At 39.1% G+C, this 15706-nt stretch overlaps 2 protein-coding genes across 2 annotated transcripts; one reads left to right on the forward strand and one right to left on the reverse strand.

Moving 5' to 3' along the window:
- Positions 1-2979: 2979 nt before the first annotated feature.
- On the forward strand, positions 2980-4219 carry LOC104430001 (probable disease resistance protein At4g19060). The gene is made up of 2 exons (XM_039310722.1): positions 2980-3857; positions 3961-4219. The coding sequence occupies exons 1-2, from the start codon at positions 2980-2982 to the stop codon at positions 4217-4219; spliced, it is 1137 nt and encodes a 378-aa protein (XP_039166656.1).
- A 9942-nt stretch (positions 4220-14161) lies between these two features.
- On the reverse strand, positions 14162-15430 carry LOC104442693 (probable disease resistance protein At5g45490). Its single transcript, XM_010056093.2, has 2 exons — positions 14923-15430; positions 14162-14670 (listed from the first exon to the last, which is right to left on the reverse strand). The coding sequence occupies exons 1-2, from the start codon at positions 15428-15430 to the stop codon at positions 14162-14164; spliced, it is 1017 nt and encodes a 338-aa protein (XP_010054395.2).
- Between the last annotated feature and the right edge of the window lie 276 nt (positions 15431-15706).

The raw sequence follows: 15706 nt of genomic DNA on the forward strand, positions 1-15706 counted from the left end.
ATCAACTTCTTAAAATGCTTCAAAAGATTTTCTTTATGAAGGAACTCGTGCTCAGCTCTTTGTAGGTAAAATTTTGTCCGATAAGTGACCACAGAACACAGAACCAGAAGGGTTCTGTTCTGTTTCCGTGGATTTCTGCGCAGAAGAGAGGCCGAAGCTCACCTAACAAGACCTCTCAAGAAGTTGATGTTGCACACGGAAGCCTTTTTCAACTTTAAAATGTCCTAGACAGCTCGAGAGACGACAAACGTGAATTTAATAAGAGGCATCCCCTCAATCTCAACTACATCGAGAGCCTGTTCTATATTATCTTTTGCTGGATTGGACCAGGTGTATACGAATTCGTATATGCCTATGTGTGTGTATTGTATGTATGTATGGATGATTCATGCCTGAGACTGATAGTAGCATTCAGTGCAGATTATTAAGCTATGCTAGTTGAGAAATGCCCATAACTAAAGGATACCATATTCCATGCTTCGTATATACTACTGCAACATGAACATATTACTTTCCTTTTTTTCAAATAATAAAAACTTAAAAATTCCCATTTAGTTTTTATTCCAGTTGAAAATTCTATCTCTAATACTTTGATTTCACAAATGTTTTCAATTCCCAGATATTTTAAGTTTTCTGCTTTTCAATCACTTTTGCAACCGCACAACCAGCTTTTTTTCACGAAAAGTCCACAAATTTGATCACACTATGGTCAAAGTTCTGATCGAGGAGTGAAAACCAGGATATGATTATTTGCCTTTCGGTGGCAGGACGACCAAGTTGTGCACACCAACTGATCCCCACATTATTGGACATTTTATAAGCCAAAATGACTCTTCTCCGAATATGATAAAAACGGATCCAACCCCTCTTTGTCACCTCTACAACTCGTGTTCGACAAGTGGATTGAAAGGGAAAATTATCCAATATATTTTAAACTAATTATGCATATGTCAATTCAATTTCGAACTTTCAAATTTTGCTAATTCAATTATAAATTTACTCAAAATCATAATGTAATCTTTTCAATTAATTTTCTTTGGAAATCGTTGAAGTAACGGTGTCTCATTAAGATGACTAGTAATGATTGAACCACCGACGGAGGGATTATGACGAACTTGATCCGAAGACATCTTTGATGAAGATGCAGACCGTGGACCATCCAGCAATTAGTAAAGGAATCTGCTTTCAGGAATCACGAGGCCACTAGTTGAATATTCGTCGGTGCGATGCCACTGCTCATTGAATTATCGCCTGCTTTAAGTCTGGAGTCAGTCAACTTTTGCTTTTGTCCCTATCTTCAAGGGTCTAATAAGAAGCCATCAAGGGGTATTCTTATTTCACACGAGTATCTCAACAAACTATAGCTTGTCGCCACTCATTTATTCCAAGTGATCGAGTGATCGTGGACTGTATTTTCTTTTCCTCTTTGCATGGCGACGGTCGGTGTTGCGTCCAAAGTAAGGTAATTAAACTGGCATTGTGTTTTGCATGGTCTGACACCATTTGGTAAGGTAAAGATCGTGCCTGGTAATCATTTTATTTTCGATTCATTGACATACGCCTTGACTTAGGAAACCTCATATACAATTCTGTAATGGAGATTCGTTGAATCAAGCAACTGGGGATGTATAGTAATCCAAAGAAAGAAAACTTAAAAAACCTAGAGAACTTGCCGTAAGATTGGTCTAATAAAGAAAGGCATAAGGTTTTCTTAATAGTCATATGTGCGCTTTGTGTGGTAGAGTTGATATATGGCGATGAGGGCGTCCAAAACTCTATACATACGTTAAGGTCATTCTGCTGGTCATTCTTCTTCCATAAATTTTCTCTCACCTCACAAAAGGCAAAAGCCTTATGAGTGGTGGTCTCATCGAGCCAAGAATCCTAAAATTAGTATACTTATAACAAATTTATCTTAAACTAATTTATTTAACCAAAAACCTCATACTCTTCGTTAAATTAGATTAATACCAAAACAATTATCGAATGGAGAATAAAATCATAAATTGATATATTAGTAAATTATCACGTATCATTCATTCAATTTACTAATTTGACAATAAATTTAATGGAAGCTAATATAGGATAAATTTCATCATAAGTATATTAATTTGAAATAAATTTATAAAAAATGTATCAATTTGAAATTTTGATTTTAAATAAATTTATTATAAATCTATCATATTATGATTTTTAGGATATCATCTTTAATCTTTTTATTAAATTTGAGGTATGATGAAACCCATTATCACAAATATCTTGGGAACAGGACACGACGAAGACCCAACTAACATTTTATATTGCAAGTCTTCATCATCAGAAGAAAAAAAAACATTTTCTTTTATCCATCATTGTACTCACGTTTAGACACAAAATGAAGCAGAGAGGGTGGAAATTTTCTTACCTTTACAAAAGGAACCAATGAGTGTATTTCCTTTATATTCTCAGTTTTTTTCTTCTTTTCATTGGTCTTCTACCCATCTTTCTGATTAGTTGACCAATCAGTGAGGGGAGAGAACTCTCCATCTTAAATCTTCTGAACCTTAGGTTAAATAGGGGACCTCTGAGGAAATCTATGAATAAGAAGTTCAGAACCATGGTTTGACCCTTCAAAATTGAATAACCATACCCATGATCTCCCTGCATGATGTCCGTATAAAGAACGATCTCTGCATAAAATACAAATTTCGAGTAATTCAATCAAGATCACCCCCATTTATCTGGTGCATGTGTGAATGCAGAACGACAGGCCAACTTTTAATTTCATAATTATCATCTGGCAGCTGTTAAGGACATTAAAATAAAGAAAGGTCTCCGTGTATATAGTGAGAACTTTCAAGGCCTTTTCAAGCTAACCCCTCAAGGCTCCGAACGAAGCGAGAGCCTTTTTCTACTGATCTTATCAGAACTCCAGAATTACTTTTTCTGGGTATTCATTCTTGGAGGCCGTTCATCCGTCAGCATACAGATTCAAGTAACATGGCTTCAGATGGTCATGTCTCTCCTCCTCCTCCTCCAAAACCTCTTGAACAAGAAATGAGGAATTCAGGAGTTAGTCTGGCTCTACAGATCGAGCAGTACCTGCTGGAGAAGTTCGAAAATGGGCTTGACACTAAGGACAAGAATCGCCCCAAAGTAGCATTACACAGCCAGCTCGAGAAGCTGAAGAAACTGCTTGAAGGTCAACTCCGCTCGTCTTCGTGCGAGGGAAACAAGATTAGGGAAAATCTCTATTACCTCAACGATGTCCTGACCGAGTGTCAGACACTATCGAAGAAGCAGATTCTGTCCAAGTACAGAATTAAGAGGAACCTGGACAAGATCGAGGAGGAACTTAGCCGGAATCCCAGTACCGGCCAGAGTAGTGATGCTACTCAGGATAGCAATGGCGGAAGCGCAATGAAGAGTCGAGAAGTTTCCGGACCAATTCCTCTGCGAGCAGATTCGGTGAAGGGATTTGCCATCGAAATGGAGTTACTGGAATCTCTGTGCAAGAAACCAAGCTCAGATGAATTCAAGGCGATTGGAGTGGTGGGGAAAGGAGGGATTGGCAAAACAACTCTATGTCAATTGTTCTTCAGCAACGCACAGAAGACTAGAGAGTTCCTTCCTAGAATTTGGGTGAGCTTGTCCAGGCAGCCTACTGAGAATTCCGGAAGAAAGGCAGACATTGTCAAGGCGGTGTTATTCCAGCTAGGTGTTGAAGAGGAAGTCAGTGATATCGAAGATAAAGATACAGCGGATTGTAAACTAAGTGCTCTTGTTGCTTTGCTCCACAAGCATCTGTGGGGGAAGAAGTATCTGATTGTCTTGGATGGCATTTGTGACGTAGGCATCTGCAATGAGGACAATGAATGGTATTCCAATTTGGGCTCAACTTGAGCAACGGGGCTCCATGGGGTCACCGCCTTGCGCATGGATTGCCGAAAGGGTATGGGGGAGAGTCATTGTCACATGTAGGAATGAGGAGATGGCCAGGAAGATGGTTGGAGAGGACAATCTGCACCAGATAATGCCGCTTTCGGATCCTGAAATTTGCTGGGCGATATTTGAGAATTCAGCCAAGCAACGAGGAAAGCATATTGATTCTACCGAAAAAGAGCAGCTGAAGGCAGATATCAAGAAAAAATGTGCTGGCCTTCCGTTAGCTGCCAAACTAATGGGTCAAATGTACGAACCAACCTCAGCAGCACCAGCAAACCCAACTCCACGACAGTAGTGAGACTGAATCAAAGTCTCGTGTTTCTTGCATTTCGCATGTCGTCTTGAGAAAAAGTTTGTTTATTACTGCGTAGAGGTGGTACAATTTGGGCATTTAATCAATTATTTGTAATAAGAGAATCCAACAGTATATTACATGTTTGATTCTACCTCATTTCGCATCCGGGCCTCTCTGATCATCTTATCACATGACAAAGATAATCACCACTACCCTGGTGTTTATGCTTCGATAACACAAGGGCTCAAATCTTTGTACTCTCAAGCAGCTAGTTTTCAGCAGTTCTGAATAAGAATTCTACAAGTCTGAATGAATGATGTAATTAAATCTAATCTTCTGTGAGCAACATTCTGCTAAAAGCAATGTTTTAAATAAAATGAGCCAAATTTTTTGTGTCTTGATGAGAAGTTCCAATGCACACTCATATTATACAGAACTAGTACACATACGACATTAGTTTGCTCTTGTTTCAAAGTTACTTAACACTGGATATGTGCCTAAAAAACTGCATTATTCTGTTTCTCCATGATCGACCATGATTGCCAGGGCCATCATCAGAAAGAAGTTATTCATAAACAGCTTGAAATGAGAGCGTCGATTCTCAATTATATAAAGTGGGAAATCTCTTTAAAAAAGAATTGTGTAGATGTGTGGCATTCTGTTAGCAGCAACAGAAATTGATCACCACTTGGGAGGAATCTCCAAAGTCATACAAAGCGAATTCATGAGAAGCCATGCACTTTCTGAAGATTTTGTTCCTAAATTTCTCTGCCTCACCTTCATGATCATCTGCAAGATTTCTATTTATGGTCCCTAAAGAATTTGTCTTATGACATGATGCTAACGACAGCTTTGACAAAGGAGGTGAATCAAATGAGAAAATCTTCAATTGATTCTAGCACGTGTATTACTCTGCTGCTAGGAACTTCTAACCAACAGATCAACATGGTTGACTCTAGACGGATGATGCTGTAACTTTCTAGCTGATGTATCCTCTCAGAATATGCAATTCAGTCCTCCGGAAAGTCTGATTTTAAGAGCGCTCCTCATTTGAGGAATTTGAACCAGGAGAGTTTCTTTTGTGGGGAACAAATTAAAGATTATCGAATGAAGAGCTGTGACAAAATAAATCATTTGCAGTACATTAGGTTCATTTCATGAGCCTGATGTCCTCAGCATGCACTGAAAATGGAAAATGGGGTCCCATGCAGATGTATACGGTTTGGAGTCTTTCTTTTCGGGGAAAATTTCAAATAGGATCTAAAGTGGGTACTATCATTTTTCTGCAAAGAACATTGCAGTTCCTTAATATGGAAGACATCTCTGACCAAAAAAAAAAAAAAAGCATGGAAGACATCAAGACCGATGTTTATACACAGGAGGTTTCTTGCTGGAATCAATCAGAAGCATAGTTGTGTACCTTGTCTTTTCAAACATTCCAAACCATATGGCACTACATTCAAACGTCGAGGTGAATTGGGTAAATGCAATCATCTCAAACAGTGTAAATTGTTTGCATAGCTGTAAGCAAGCCACTAGAACCTGACAACTGATTGCCAATTCTAATCAAATCCCTGACTCTTTCAGTAATTGCTTCCTCTCTCTACTCACGCAGCAGCACCTCCTTCTCCCAACCGTATGTTTTGTGAGTCTTTCTTGATTAATTTTTTCAAATGCAGTCTCCACTTTTGCAGGGTAATATTGTCTATCCAAGCCCAGTGCTGTGCTTTTGACAAACCAAAATTTCTCAACTTTTCAATGAGACACAGCAGATGAAATTATTGAAGTCTGCCTATTGTCTCATGTGAGCATTTGCTGCTCAAAATAAGACACTTATAGAGTAGTCCAAGAAACTTTCCTCTCTATGGGAAACAACACAAGAATTCAAGAACACTGTAGTAGTGATGAATGTATGAGGTTATCATAATTGTGACTAGTGGATGAGCATATGTCCTCAGGACCGCTAATGGCCACTGGGAAATACATATTTCTTTTTCTCACAGTTAACTAGTTATTATCAGGCAGCATATCTCCAATGTGTAGTTTACAGATAATCACTGAGATTAGCACTCAGAAATCTTAGCAGCTTCACAAAGTGAATGCAAAGAATCCCCTGACAGGAGAACTATGTAAGGTGGACATAAAAACAAAGCCAAACCATCCACAGAGATTTTATCTGAGCAGCATAACTTAGAACGGGCAATAATCAAAACTGCTTCACTGATCAGATAAATACAACAGCCAATGTGGTCTAGCATTTTCTGAATCCTGCAACCGATGATGGCTGATAGCTGAACAAAAAGCCAAAGAATTCCCTGACAGGAGAACTATGTACTCCAAAGCCAAACCATCAACAGAGATTTGATCTCATGCAGCATAACTTAGAAACAGGCCCTAAGCAAAACTGCTTCATTGACAGATAAGTTCAACAACCAATGTGGTCTAGCAGTTTCTGAATCCTGCAACTAATGATGCCTGATAGCTGAACAAAAGCCTTAGATGGGTCGAGTTTGCTGCTACTATGTATGAACTAAGCAATAAGCATAGTTATCCAGTTTGCTTAAAATACAATACAGTCTCACTTTCATTTGGAGTGATGAAATTCCCCATAACTCCTGAGACCAAGCAAGATTTCATTCTCTCTGAATTTGACTGAAAGTTTATCATCAAATGTAAAGGTAAACAACTTCCATTGCATCACCAGAATGTAAACAGAGCAAAATGATACTTGATACTGCAAACAACTACTGGTAGTTTAGAAGTTCCATAATGGTCATCAGGCAGTCCACTTCCTCTAGGAATGCCCGCATTTGAACCACAAACTATTATCATTTAGAGGGGGAAGAAGAAATGGGGATAGGATAAGTGGTATCCTTACGTTTAAGAAAAGACCAAGACAAACCCAATTCTGGTTCTGCCATCTGTTTAGCTTTCATTTTTCCATTCAACCAAACTCCATGCTCATCACAGGGGAACAAAGTGAGCTTGGGACATCTGACCTTCTCCAAGTAAATTAGCTCCGGAAATGACTTCTGCAGATCTCCCCAATCCATCTTCAGTTCACTTAAGAACTTCAGACACAATATCTTAACGCTCCATGTTATCCTTTTGTTCTGAATTAGTGTCTGGAGATGTCCTCCACTTATGTAAAGAGACTTTTGCGGCTTCAATTTGCCTTCAATCAACCAAGAAGGAGCAGTAGTTCCTGGAAAGCAATGGAGCTCCAATTTCTGCAACTTCCTGTTATCTCCTGCATTCAGGGAAGAGGTACGAGTAGTGCTTCTCTTAAAGGTAGATTTCTTGCTGAGTTTTCTCCCAACTGCAGAAGCTGTCTGTGCTGGTTGATGGGTTTCATTCGGTTGGGCTGAAATGTTGTCTTGCAGAGTTTTTGTGCTATTTGGTTTCCCTCCCCACTCTATCGTTAACTTCTCGAGATTCTCAAATTCTTGCAGTACTTTTAGCTCATTGTCTGTTGGAAATTTTACATTCCCTGTATAGATGCTCAATTTTCTCAACTCCAGAAAATACTTCAAATCGGTAAAAGCACAAAAGTCGCTGCTGATCATGTCACTAATGACAAAGCCCTTAAGAACCTGGAGCTGCGTGAGGGAAGAAAGCTCTTTCGGAATGTGATCCAGCAAGTAGCACTGTGATATATCCAAATGCCTCAGCTTCTTGAGTGCACCTATGTTCTTAGGAAGCAACTCTAAATTGTGGCATGCATTAAGATCCAGGATTTTCAAGCTGATGAGCTTGCAAATGGAATCTGGGAGCTCCGTAATTCTAGAAATACCTTGAAGACTCAAGAATTGAAGATGCTTCATGTGCTTTAGCCCTTTCAAGAATTCCAAATCCTCAACTTCTATATGATGCTTGGCAAAATCTTGCCAACTCCCAAGGTATAGTACATTGAGATTTTCCAGCTTTGAGAACCAATCCAGCTTAAAATCAGGATAAGGATCATTGACGTTGAATATGGTTCGCAGTTTGTCCAGATTTTCCTCCTTTTTGTCAAACTCTCCCTAGAAGATTTTCCTTCACTTCTTACCAAGCATGCTCTGTAAGACCACGAGAAGTCTTCAGTAGGAACTCCCATCGAATTGAAACTAAAGAACCCAATTTTCTCTGCAATGGAATAACCACGAAGCGGACCAAAGGATCCATCTTGAATCCTATGACTTTGCGTTTCTTGAGTACGGGTTCGACAAAACCTTTCGCAACAAACTCCTTGAAAATAGCATCAACACTCTCCTCCCCAGGATCCACCAAACCCTCTCCGATCCACCAGTTCACAAGAAGCCTCTTCCTCAATAGAGCATTCTCAGGGAACACAGAAAAACACAGCAAGCATAGCTTTGACCACCGGTCAAGACCCTCGAAAACACACGAAAGATCATTGAAGAACTCTTCGAGAGCAGGGGCTTCCAGAACTTTATTCATCATTTCTTGTCTCAGCGTTTCGCCAACAATGCAGTATGCGTCGAACACGAACCCCTCATCCGATTGATGAGCACCAGTATTAGAGGCGGACAGCTTACTGAGGGAAGGAATCTGGAGTTTCAGGTGCGTTACCATATCGCTGATGGAGCCGAACTTGTCGACTTGCTGACTGCTGATCGCGCTCGTGTTTCTCTGAACCTGAGCCATACTAGGCAGGATCTGATCCAGCAGAAGGCGTTGCTTGTCAATGTCCTTAAACTGCCTGCAGAAGCCTGCCTCCAAGTCGCTGAACTTGATCAGCGCGCGCTCGATGTAATTGAGGTCTCTCCGCAACTTCTCCGCCTGATTCCGCAGCGCGTCATTGCTCCCACCAGAGCTCGAGCTCGCGCTCGCGCTCCCGTTCGCGCCTCCCTCGCTGTCGCCGCCGCCGGCGCCTCCGCCTCCGTTGGTGCCGCTGGGCTTCCCGGAGCCGCCGTCCGGAACCGATTCAGCCTCCTTGCTGCCGACTCCCTTCTTGTCGTCGCCGGCGAGCACGCCGCCACAGCAGCTGATGGTTTTGCCGCCGCCACCGCCGCCGTCCTCCTTGGCCTCGATCTTCTTCTCCTCGGGGGCGACAGCGCCGTCTGCGCTCTGGGGCTCAGACTCAGGAAGAGAGTGCTTTACTTCAGAGATGAATTTGAGCAACCCGTAAATGATGGGCTTGACGTCTTGGATGTCTCCGTGATCTGAGAGTTGAAGTTGACCGTGGTGCGGCGACGGCGTGGTCGACGCCATGGACACGAGAGAGCTGAAAGGGGTTGAAGAGTTGAGTTTGAATCTTCCAAGAATCAACACGGCAGCAGCAGCAGCAGCAGAGAAGGAAGAAGGAAGAAGAAGAAGAAGAAGCGGGTGGTGGAAATGAAGGAATACGACGGGTGTCCTCCTCGCTTGCTGCTGAAATGAACGGAATGCGAGGTCAACGGGTCTCCTCCTCGCCGAGCTTGCTGCTGAGCTGGAGGAGGAGGAGGAGTCCAAGCTGACGTGGCTGAGGGAACTCATGGGAGCGGGAGAGCGCAGCTTAACGCCAAACGGACAGACGGACAAGGATAGATGAAATGAAAATAAAACGTCACAAATGGGTTTTGTAAACGGACGCGTAGGCGTATCGGGTCGGCTTATGTTTCCTTATTTAATGCGATTTCATCATGTGGGTCGTCCTCCGAGTCGCACGTCGCATGTCGCCGTGCGATAACACGTTGGACTAGCCAAACAAAAAACCGGAATAAATGAATTGGAAATCCTAAAACCTTGCTAATAAAGTGCCATTTAGTCTTAAAAATTTCAAAAAATAGTGTAATCAAAAAATTTTAGTCCTAAAATTCAACAAATCAAATTGATCAACTAAAATACTTTCACTTATTAATAGATTAGATATTTGTCATTGGACTTTTGAATGTTAGTTTTGCAAATTTTTAAAAAGCAAATAGTTATAACTTAATTATTAGAAGTGTAGTTTATTTTTGCTCGAAGCATGGGGCACATTCTAGTGGAGAAAATTTATTATAATTGTATTAATTAAATCCTAAACTTTTTATGATCAATTTTGAAATTTTTAGGATTATCGATGTTGGCAAATTTTTTAATAAAATTTTTATTTTTCAAATTTTTATTAATTTTTCCTTTTTATTCTTTCTCTTTTTTTCTTTTTTTTTTTCATCCTTCTTCTTCTTACTCTTGGCATCTTTGGTGAGGCTTGCATCAATTATAATTGATCAACTAAAATAGATCTTTCTGAGGTTAATCTAAGGACGTGGCTGAGGGAACTCATGCCCGCAGGGACCCCATTTTTGAAATGTTGTTGCCAAGCGTAACACGTTGGACTAGCCAAACAAAAAATCGGAATAAATGAATTGGAAGTCCTAAAACCTCGTCAACAAAGTGCCATTTAATCCTAAAAATTTCGGAAAATATTTGTTTTAAAACTTTTTGATCAACTCGATTAATAGATTTCTAAAGGTTCTAGGACTCGATTGTACATTCGTTATAAGTTTTAAGACTTAATTACACTTTTGAAATTTTTAGAGTTGCACTTTTGCGATAATTACACTATTTTTCTAAAGTTTTAGAACTTTTCATTAAAAAAAAGAAAAGATTGCAATTTCATATCAATTTTTAGGACTTCAAATGCAAACACATTAAACTTCCCATGTTAAAAGAATATTACCGTATCCAAGAAGTTTCATATGATTAACATGAACAATTATTTGTAATTACATTAGATGAAGAGTAAATATTAATTAAATAATTTTTTTATTGCTCATCGTTCGTGGCATTACGAAAACGAGACGCTTCACTAGAATAGATATTTGTCATAGGACGAAAATTTATTTTGGACTAGTTTTTTCTCCAATGTTAGTGACTAGTAGAGATGCAAAATCTAACCTTTCATGATGAATTGTTTTCACTTTGATCTTGGTAAAAGTGGTTCTAATAGGTAACTACGGACAACATTTCACACAAAAAAAAAAAAACTTATTCTTTTTAAGTTACTAAAAAAGCAAATGGTTGTAGCTTAATTATTACAAGTGTAGTTTATTTTTGCTCAAAGCATGGGGCACATTCTAGGTGGGGAAATGATCAAAAAAATGTCATAAACCTATTATAATTGTATCAATTAAGTCCTAAACTTTTTATAACCAATTTAATCCTGAACTTTTTATAATTATACCAATTCATTCCATCCGGCCAAATTTGACTAGCTAGCATGGATTGCAATTTTTTAATAATTTTTTTTTCAAATCTTTTACTAATTCTTTTCCTTTGTCTTTCTCTCTCTTTTATTTTTTATTTTTTTGTTCTTCTTCCTTCTTACTCCAGTTGGTTGTTATTGGGTAGAGGCAAGGGCTGGCTAGGTCAACCTTGCTGGCCAATGGCAAGGCTTGCCATTGGCCAAAGGAAGAAGGAAGAAGGGGAAAAAAAGAGAAAAGAAATTATGAAAAAAATATCCACGTCACCATTCCAGTGCCGGCCAACCCAATTTGGTTGGATGAACTAGCACAATCGCAAAAGATTTATAACTAAATTAGCAAAATAATAATAATAATAATAATAATAATAATAATAATAATAATAATAATAATAATAACAAAACTTAGAACTAAATTGGCGCATATTGTAATAGGTTTAGAACTTTTTTGGTAATTCTCCTATTTCTAGTATCCAGGACATGCACTAGGAATGAAAATATGTTCTTTAAAGAATAAACCTTAAATGAAAGGCAAATAAATTTCAAAATGCAAGTAAGAACACGTGAACTCGGCTAGGCGGAAAGTTCCTCACATAATCCAAAAACATGGACAGGGGGTAGTGTCACCAAAATGTCAATATTCTTTGCTATGATGTAATATTTTATGATGGGATAGTTACCACAAAAAGTTATAAACTTATTGTATTTATACAAATTTAGTCATAAACCTTTCAATGACAAATGTAGTCTTAAATTTTTTGACAATTTGCCCATATAGTTAATTTGACAAATTTTAGCTAGAAATCGTAATTATCGGTTGTCATTATGGTGTAACCATAAATGCGGTCATCTTACAAGGCCGATATTGATGTGGATTATTTTTTTTCAATTTCTATAGCATCTTGTAAATTATTTTTTATATTAATTTTCTTTTCTTTTTCTTTCTTTTATTTTTCCGGTGGGCAATGAGCTGCGGCGTAGGTGCTGGTGGGGGCCATGCCATGGGCGAAGGCAACCTTGCCCAGACCACCATGACTGCGGGCAAGGCCACCTTAGTCCATTATTCATTTATTTATATGGAATAAAGACAATAACAACTTGAACGGTTAACACAAACATCCGAACATTAATTTAAATTTTTTTGCCTCAGCATGTTTTTTAAGTGTTTTTACAAGCGCATTATTTATAGCTGGGATACATTCCAGATTTTGCGTTTTTGGGAGTTGAGTTGCAATATTACTAATCCTAGAAATGTCCAAGTATTCGACTTTGAAGCATGGCAATACAAGTATTTTTCAATATTTTGTCGAGTGAAATGTTTCTACCGTTTATCCAGCAGAAATTTCAAGGCTACCACTATTTATAGTCGCTGATCAGTGGATGCACATGTTAATTATATAGGCCGGTTAAGAAATGCAAATTTTAATACAATAATAATTACAAGTTGATCGGTAGTTGTTTAGAGAAATAGGTGAAAATTACAATTTTAAATACCAAGCTTATGCGTGATTGTCTATATAAGATACTAGCTGATAGGGGGGTAAGCACTAATCCGAATCTATCCTTGATCGATCATACTTGATTTATAACCTTACATAGATATATAATACTTTAAGTAAACTCAATTTGATTACTGAGTCAAGAAAGACTCGCAAAACATTTGTTTGGGAGAAGGAGGGATTTGATTTGGACTTGGCAATTGGGTATTAGCTTCTAGTGGCTTGCTTACAGCCATGCAAATTATTGCGAAAAATAGGTGATCAAACAATACATGAGCATTACAAGAAAAAATATGATATACCAAATTTATGCGGTTTGATTAGTGCAACCTCCATCACAGGAGTGTGGCAAAAAGGAGATTGTAATCGCTCGAGTTACTTAAACACTGTCAATTTTCTCAATCTTTAATTATGTCAAGCAACTCTCATAGCATTTTGGCCTTACAATTTCTCACAATATGATCTCAATCTTTCAAAAGAATCACACAAAATCTTGACACAAGATTTCAAAAGAATCACACAAAATCTTGACACAAGATTTTTACAGCTTCAAAACTCCTCTTGGGTATTCTTCATTAAGAACACTAACTTCCTATATAAACAAGAATTGGATCCAAAAACAAGAAACCTACTTAACCAAGATAACCATCAAATAGGAAACCAACTCCAATTAAGAAAAACCATGTAAATTGTGAAAATTTTATTTTCGGCCTCAAACTTGAAACATATCTCAACAAACAATTCACACTGTTTGAGATGATTTCATGTTCCGATTTACCTTGCCTTTCGAATTAGTAACAATATGGCTTAGTATGTTTTGAAAAGATGAAGTACACAACTACGCTTCCGATTGATTCCAGCAGGAAACCTCCTGTGTACAAACATTGGTGTTGGTGTCTTCCATGTTAAGGTACTGCAAGATTCTCTCGAGACAAATGATGAGAACGCAGAGGAAAACTCACTCTAGTCGTGTCAACAGCTAGACTTCATAAGAAATTGACCGCATTCTTGGTTTCATTTCAATCAATCAAAGTGACTTTGAATCTCTTGAATTAGTTAAAACTCTGAATGGGTCATGCATGCTGACAAGATCAGGCATTCTGGATATAAAGCCATCCGCTACCCTTTCTTGCACAATTACTGAATGAACCAAGCATGAAAAAGAAATCTCGTTCCAACAAGTCAACTCCAGTTTCTGGAAATACAGATTATCCAAAATCAAAAGACAAGTGTTTCTCGTGATGCTAACGCAAACAGACGTTACAATGAACAATGAAGCTACACTATTCCTGCAGAATTCGCAATTTCTGCAGATCCCTCCTGAAGTTGTTTGTTCATAATCTGACCCATGACTTTGGCAGCTAATGGAATGCCGGCACATCTTCTGTAGACCTCTTCTTTCAGTTTTTCATCATGTGGGGGATCATTTCGACCGTGACCTTCCTTAGCTGAATCTCGAAATATTGACCAGCAAACTTTATCATCTGAAAGTGGCATGATCCTATGCAGATTCTCCTCGCCAACCATTCTCATAGCCAATTCCGCGATCCTGGTCGTGACGATGACTGTGCCTCCATACCCTTTTGGGAATCCATAGGCAAGGCGGTCTTCCCAGTTATCGCCATGGACCAAGTGGGAACCCAATTCATGGTACCACTCCTCGTCCTCACGAGCATTATCCAGAACAATAAGATATTTCTTCCCCCAAAGTTGCTGATGAAGCAAAGCTACAATTCCCCTCAGATTACGAGCAGAAAATACAGAATCAATGATTTCCTCTTCAACACCTAGATGTGTCAACATTCTCTTAATTATTGCCACCTTTTGTTCCTCATCAGGCTGCCTCGACATGCTCACCCAAATTCTAGGACAGTACTTTTGTTCTTCTTCCTCGTTGGATTTCTTCATTTTTTCTTCCTTGTTCAGTTTCTGCGTTGACTCTTCCTTGTTCGTCTTCTTTTGCTCTTCCTTCTTGTTCGATTTCTTGATCTCTTTCTCTGCTTCTTTGTCAAAGAACAGTTGGCATAGTGTTGTTTTACCAATCCCGCCCCTCCCAACTATGGCAACTGCCTTGAATTGCTCAGAACTGTTTTTCTGGACTAAAGATTCCAGCAACTCAATTTCGACCTCGAATCCTTTGAACTTCTGCAGATGTTGCGACCGACCCGAAACTTGAAGGAAGCTATCTTTGTCATTCGATGAGCTTTCTTCGGTGTTACCCTGTGGAGTGTTGTTATTTCCACCTGTGTTCGGGTCAGGAATCCTCTGCAGATCCTCCTTGATCTTATTCAGACTCCTCCTAATCTGAATGTTGGCAACGATTTGCTTCTTGGATAGTGACTGGCACTCTGTCAGGACATTGTTGAGGGAGTAAAGATTGTCCCTGATAGATTTTTCATCCCGTGTGGACGACTTCAGCTTTTCCTCAATCAGAGTCCTCAACTCCTCTAGCTGACCCGAGAAGGCTACTCTCGATCGCTTTCCGTCTTTAGGCTGAAGCCCCTTCCTCAACTTCTCCAGTAAAAAATCGTCAATCTCCCGAGCCATATCAACTCCTTAAAATGCTTCAAAAGATTTTCTTTATGAAGGAACTCGTTCTCAGCTCTTTGTAGGTAAAATTTTGTCTGATCAGTGACCACAGAACACAGAACCAGAAGGGTTCTGTTCTGTGTCCGTAAATTTCTGCACAGAAGAGAGGCCGAAGCTCACCTAACAAGAAAGTTGATGTTGCACACGGAAACCTTTTTCAACTTTTAAATGTCCTTGACAGTGCGGGAGACGACAAACATGAATTTAATAAGAGGCATCCCCACATGCCTATGT

The sequence above is a fragment of the Eucalyptus grandis genome, chromosome 4, assembly GCF_016545825.1.
Source record: "Eucalyptus grandis isolate ANBG69807.140 chromosome 4, ASM1654582v1, whole genome shotgun sequence".
NCBI lineage: Eukaryota > Viridiplantae > Streptophyta > Magnoliopsida > Myrtales > Myrtaceae > Eucalyptus > Eucalyptus grandis.

Bases quoted from the DNA above. Each gene is read 5' to 3' on its own strand.
- LOC104430001 (XM_039310722.1), top strand. From the start codon at position 2,980: ATGGCTTCAGATGGTCATGTCTCTCCTCCTCCTCCTCCAAAACCTCTT. The intron at 3,858-3,960 runs GTATTCCAATTT...TGTCACATGTAG, and splicing joins TGCAATGAGGACAATGAATG to GAATGAGGAGATGGCCAGGA.
- LOC104442693 (XM_010056093.2), bottom strand. From the start codon at position 15,430: ATGGCTCGGGAGATTGACGATTTTTTACTGGAGAAGTTGAGGAAGGGG. The intron at 14,671-14,922 runs GTAAAACAACAC...TGACACATCTAG, and splicing joins AGTTGGGAGGGGCGGGATTG to GTGTTGAAGAGGAAATCATT.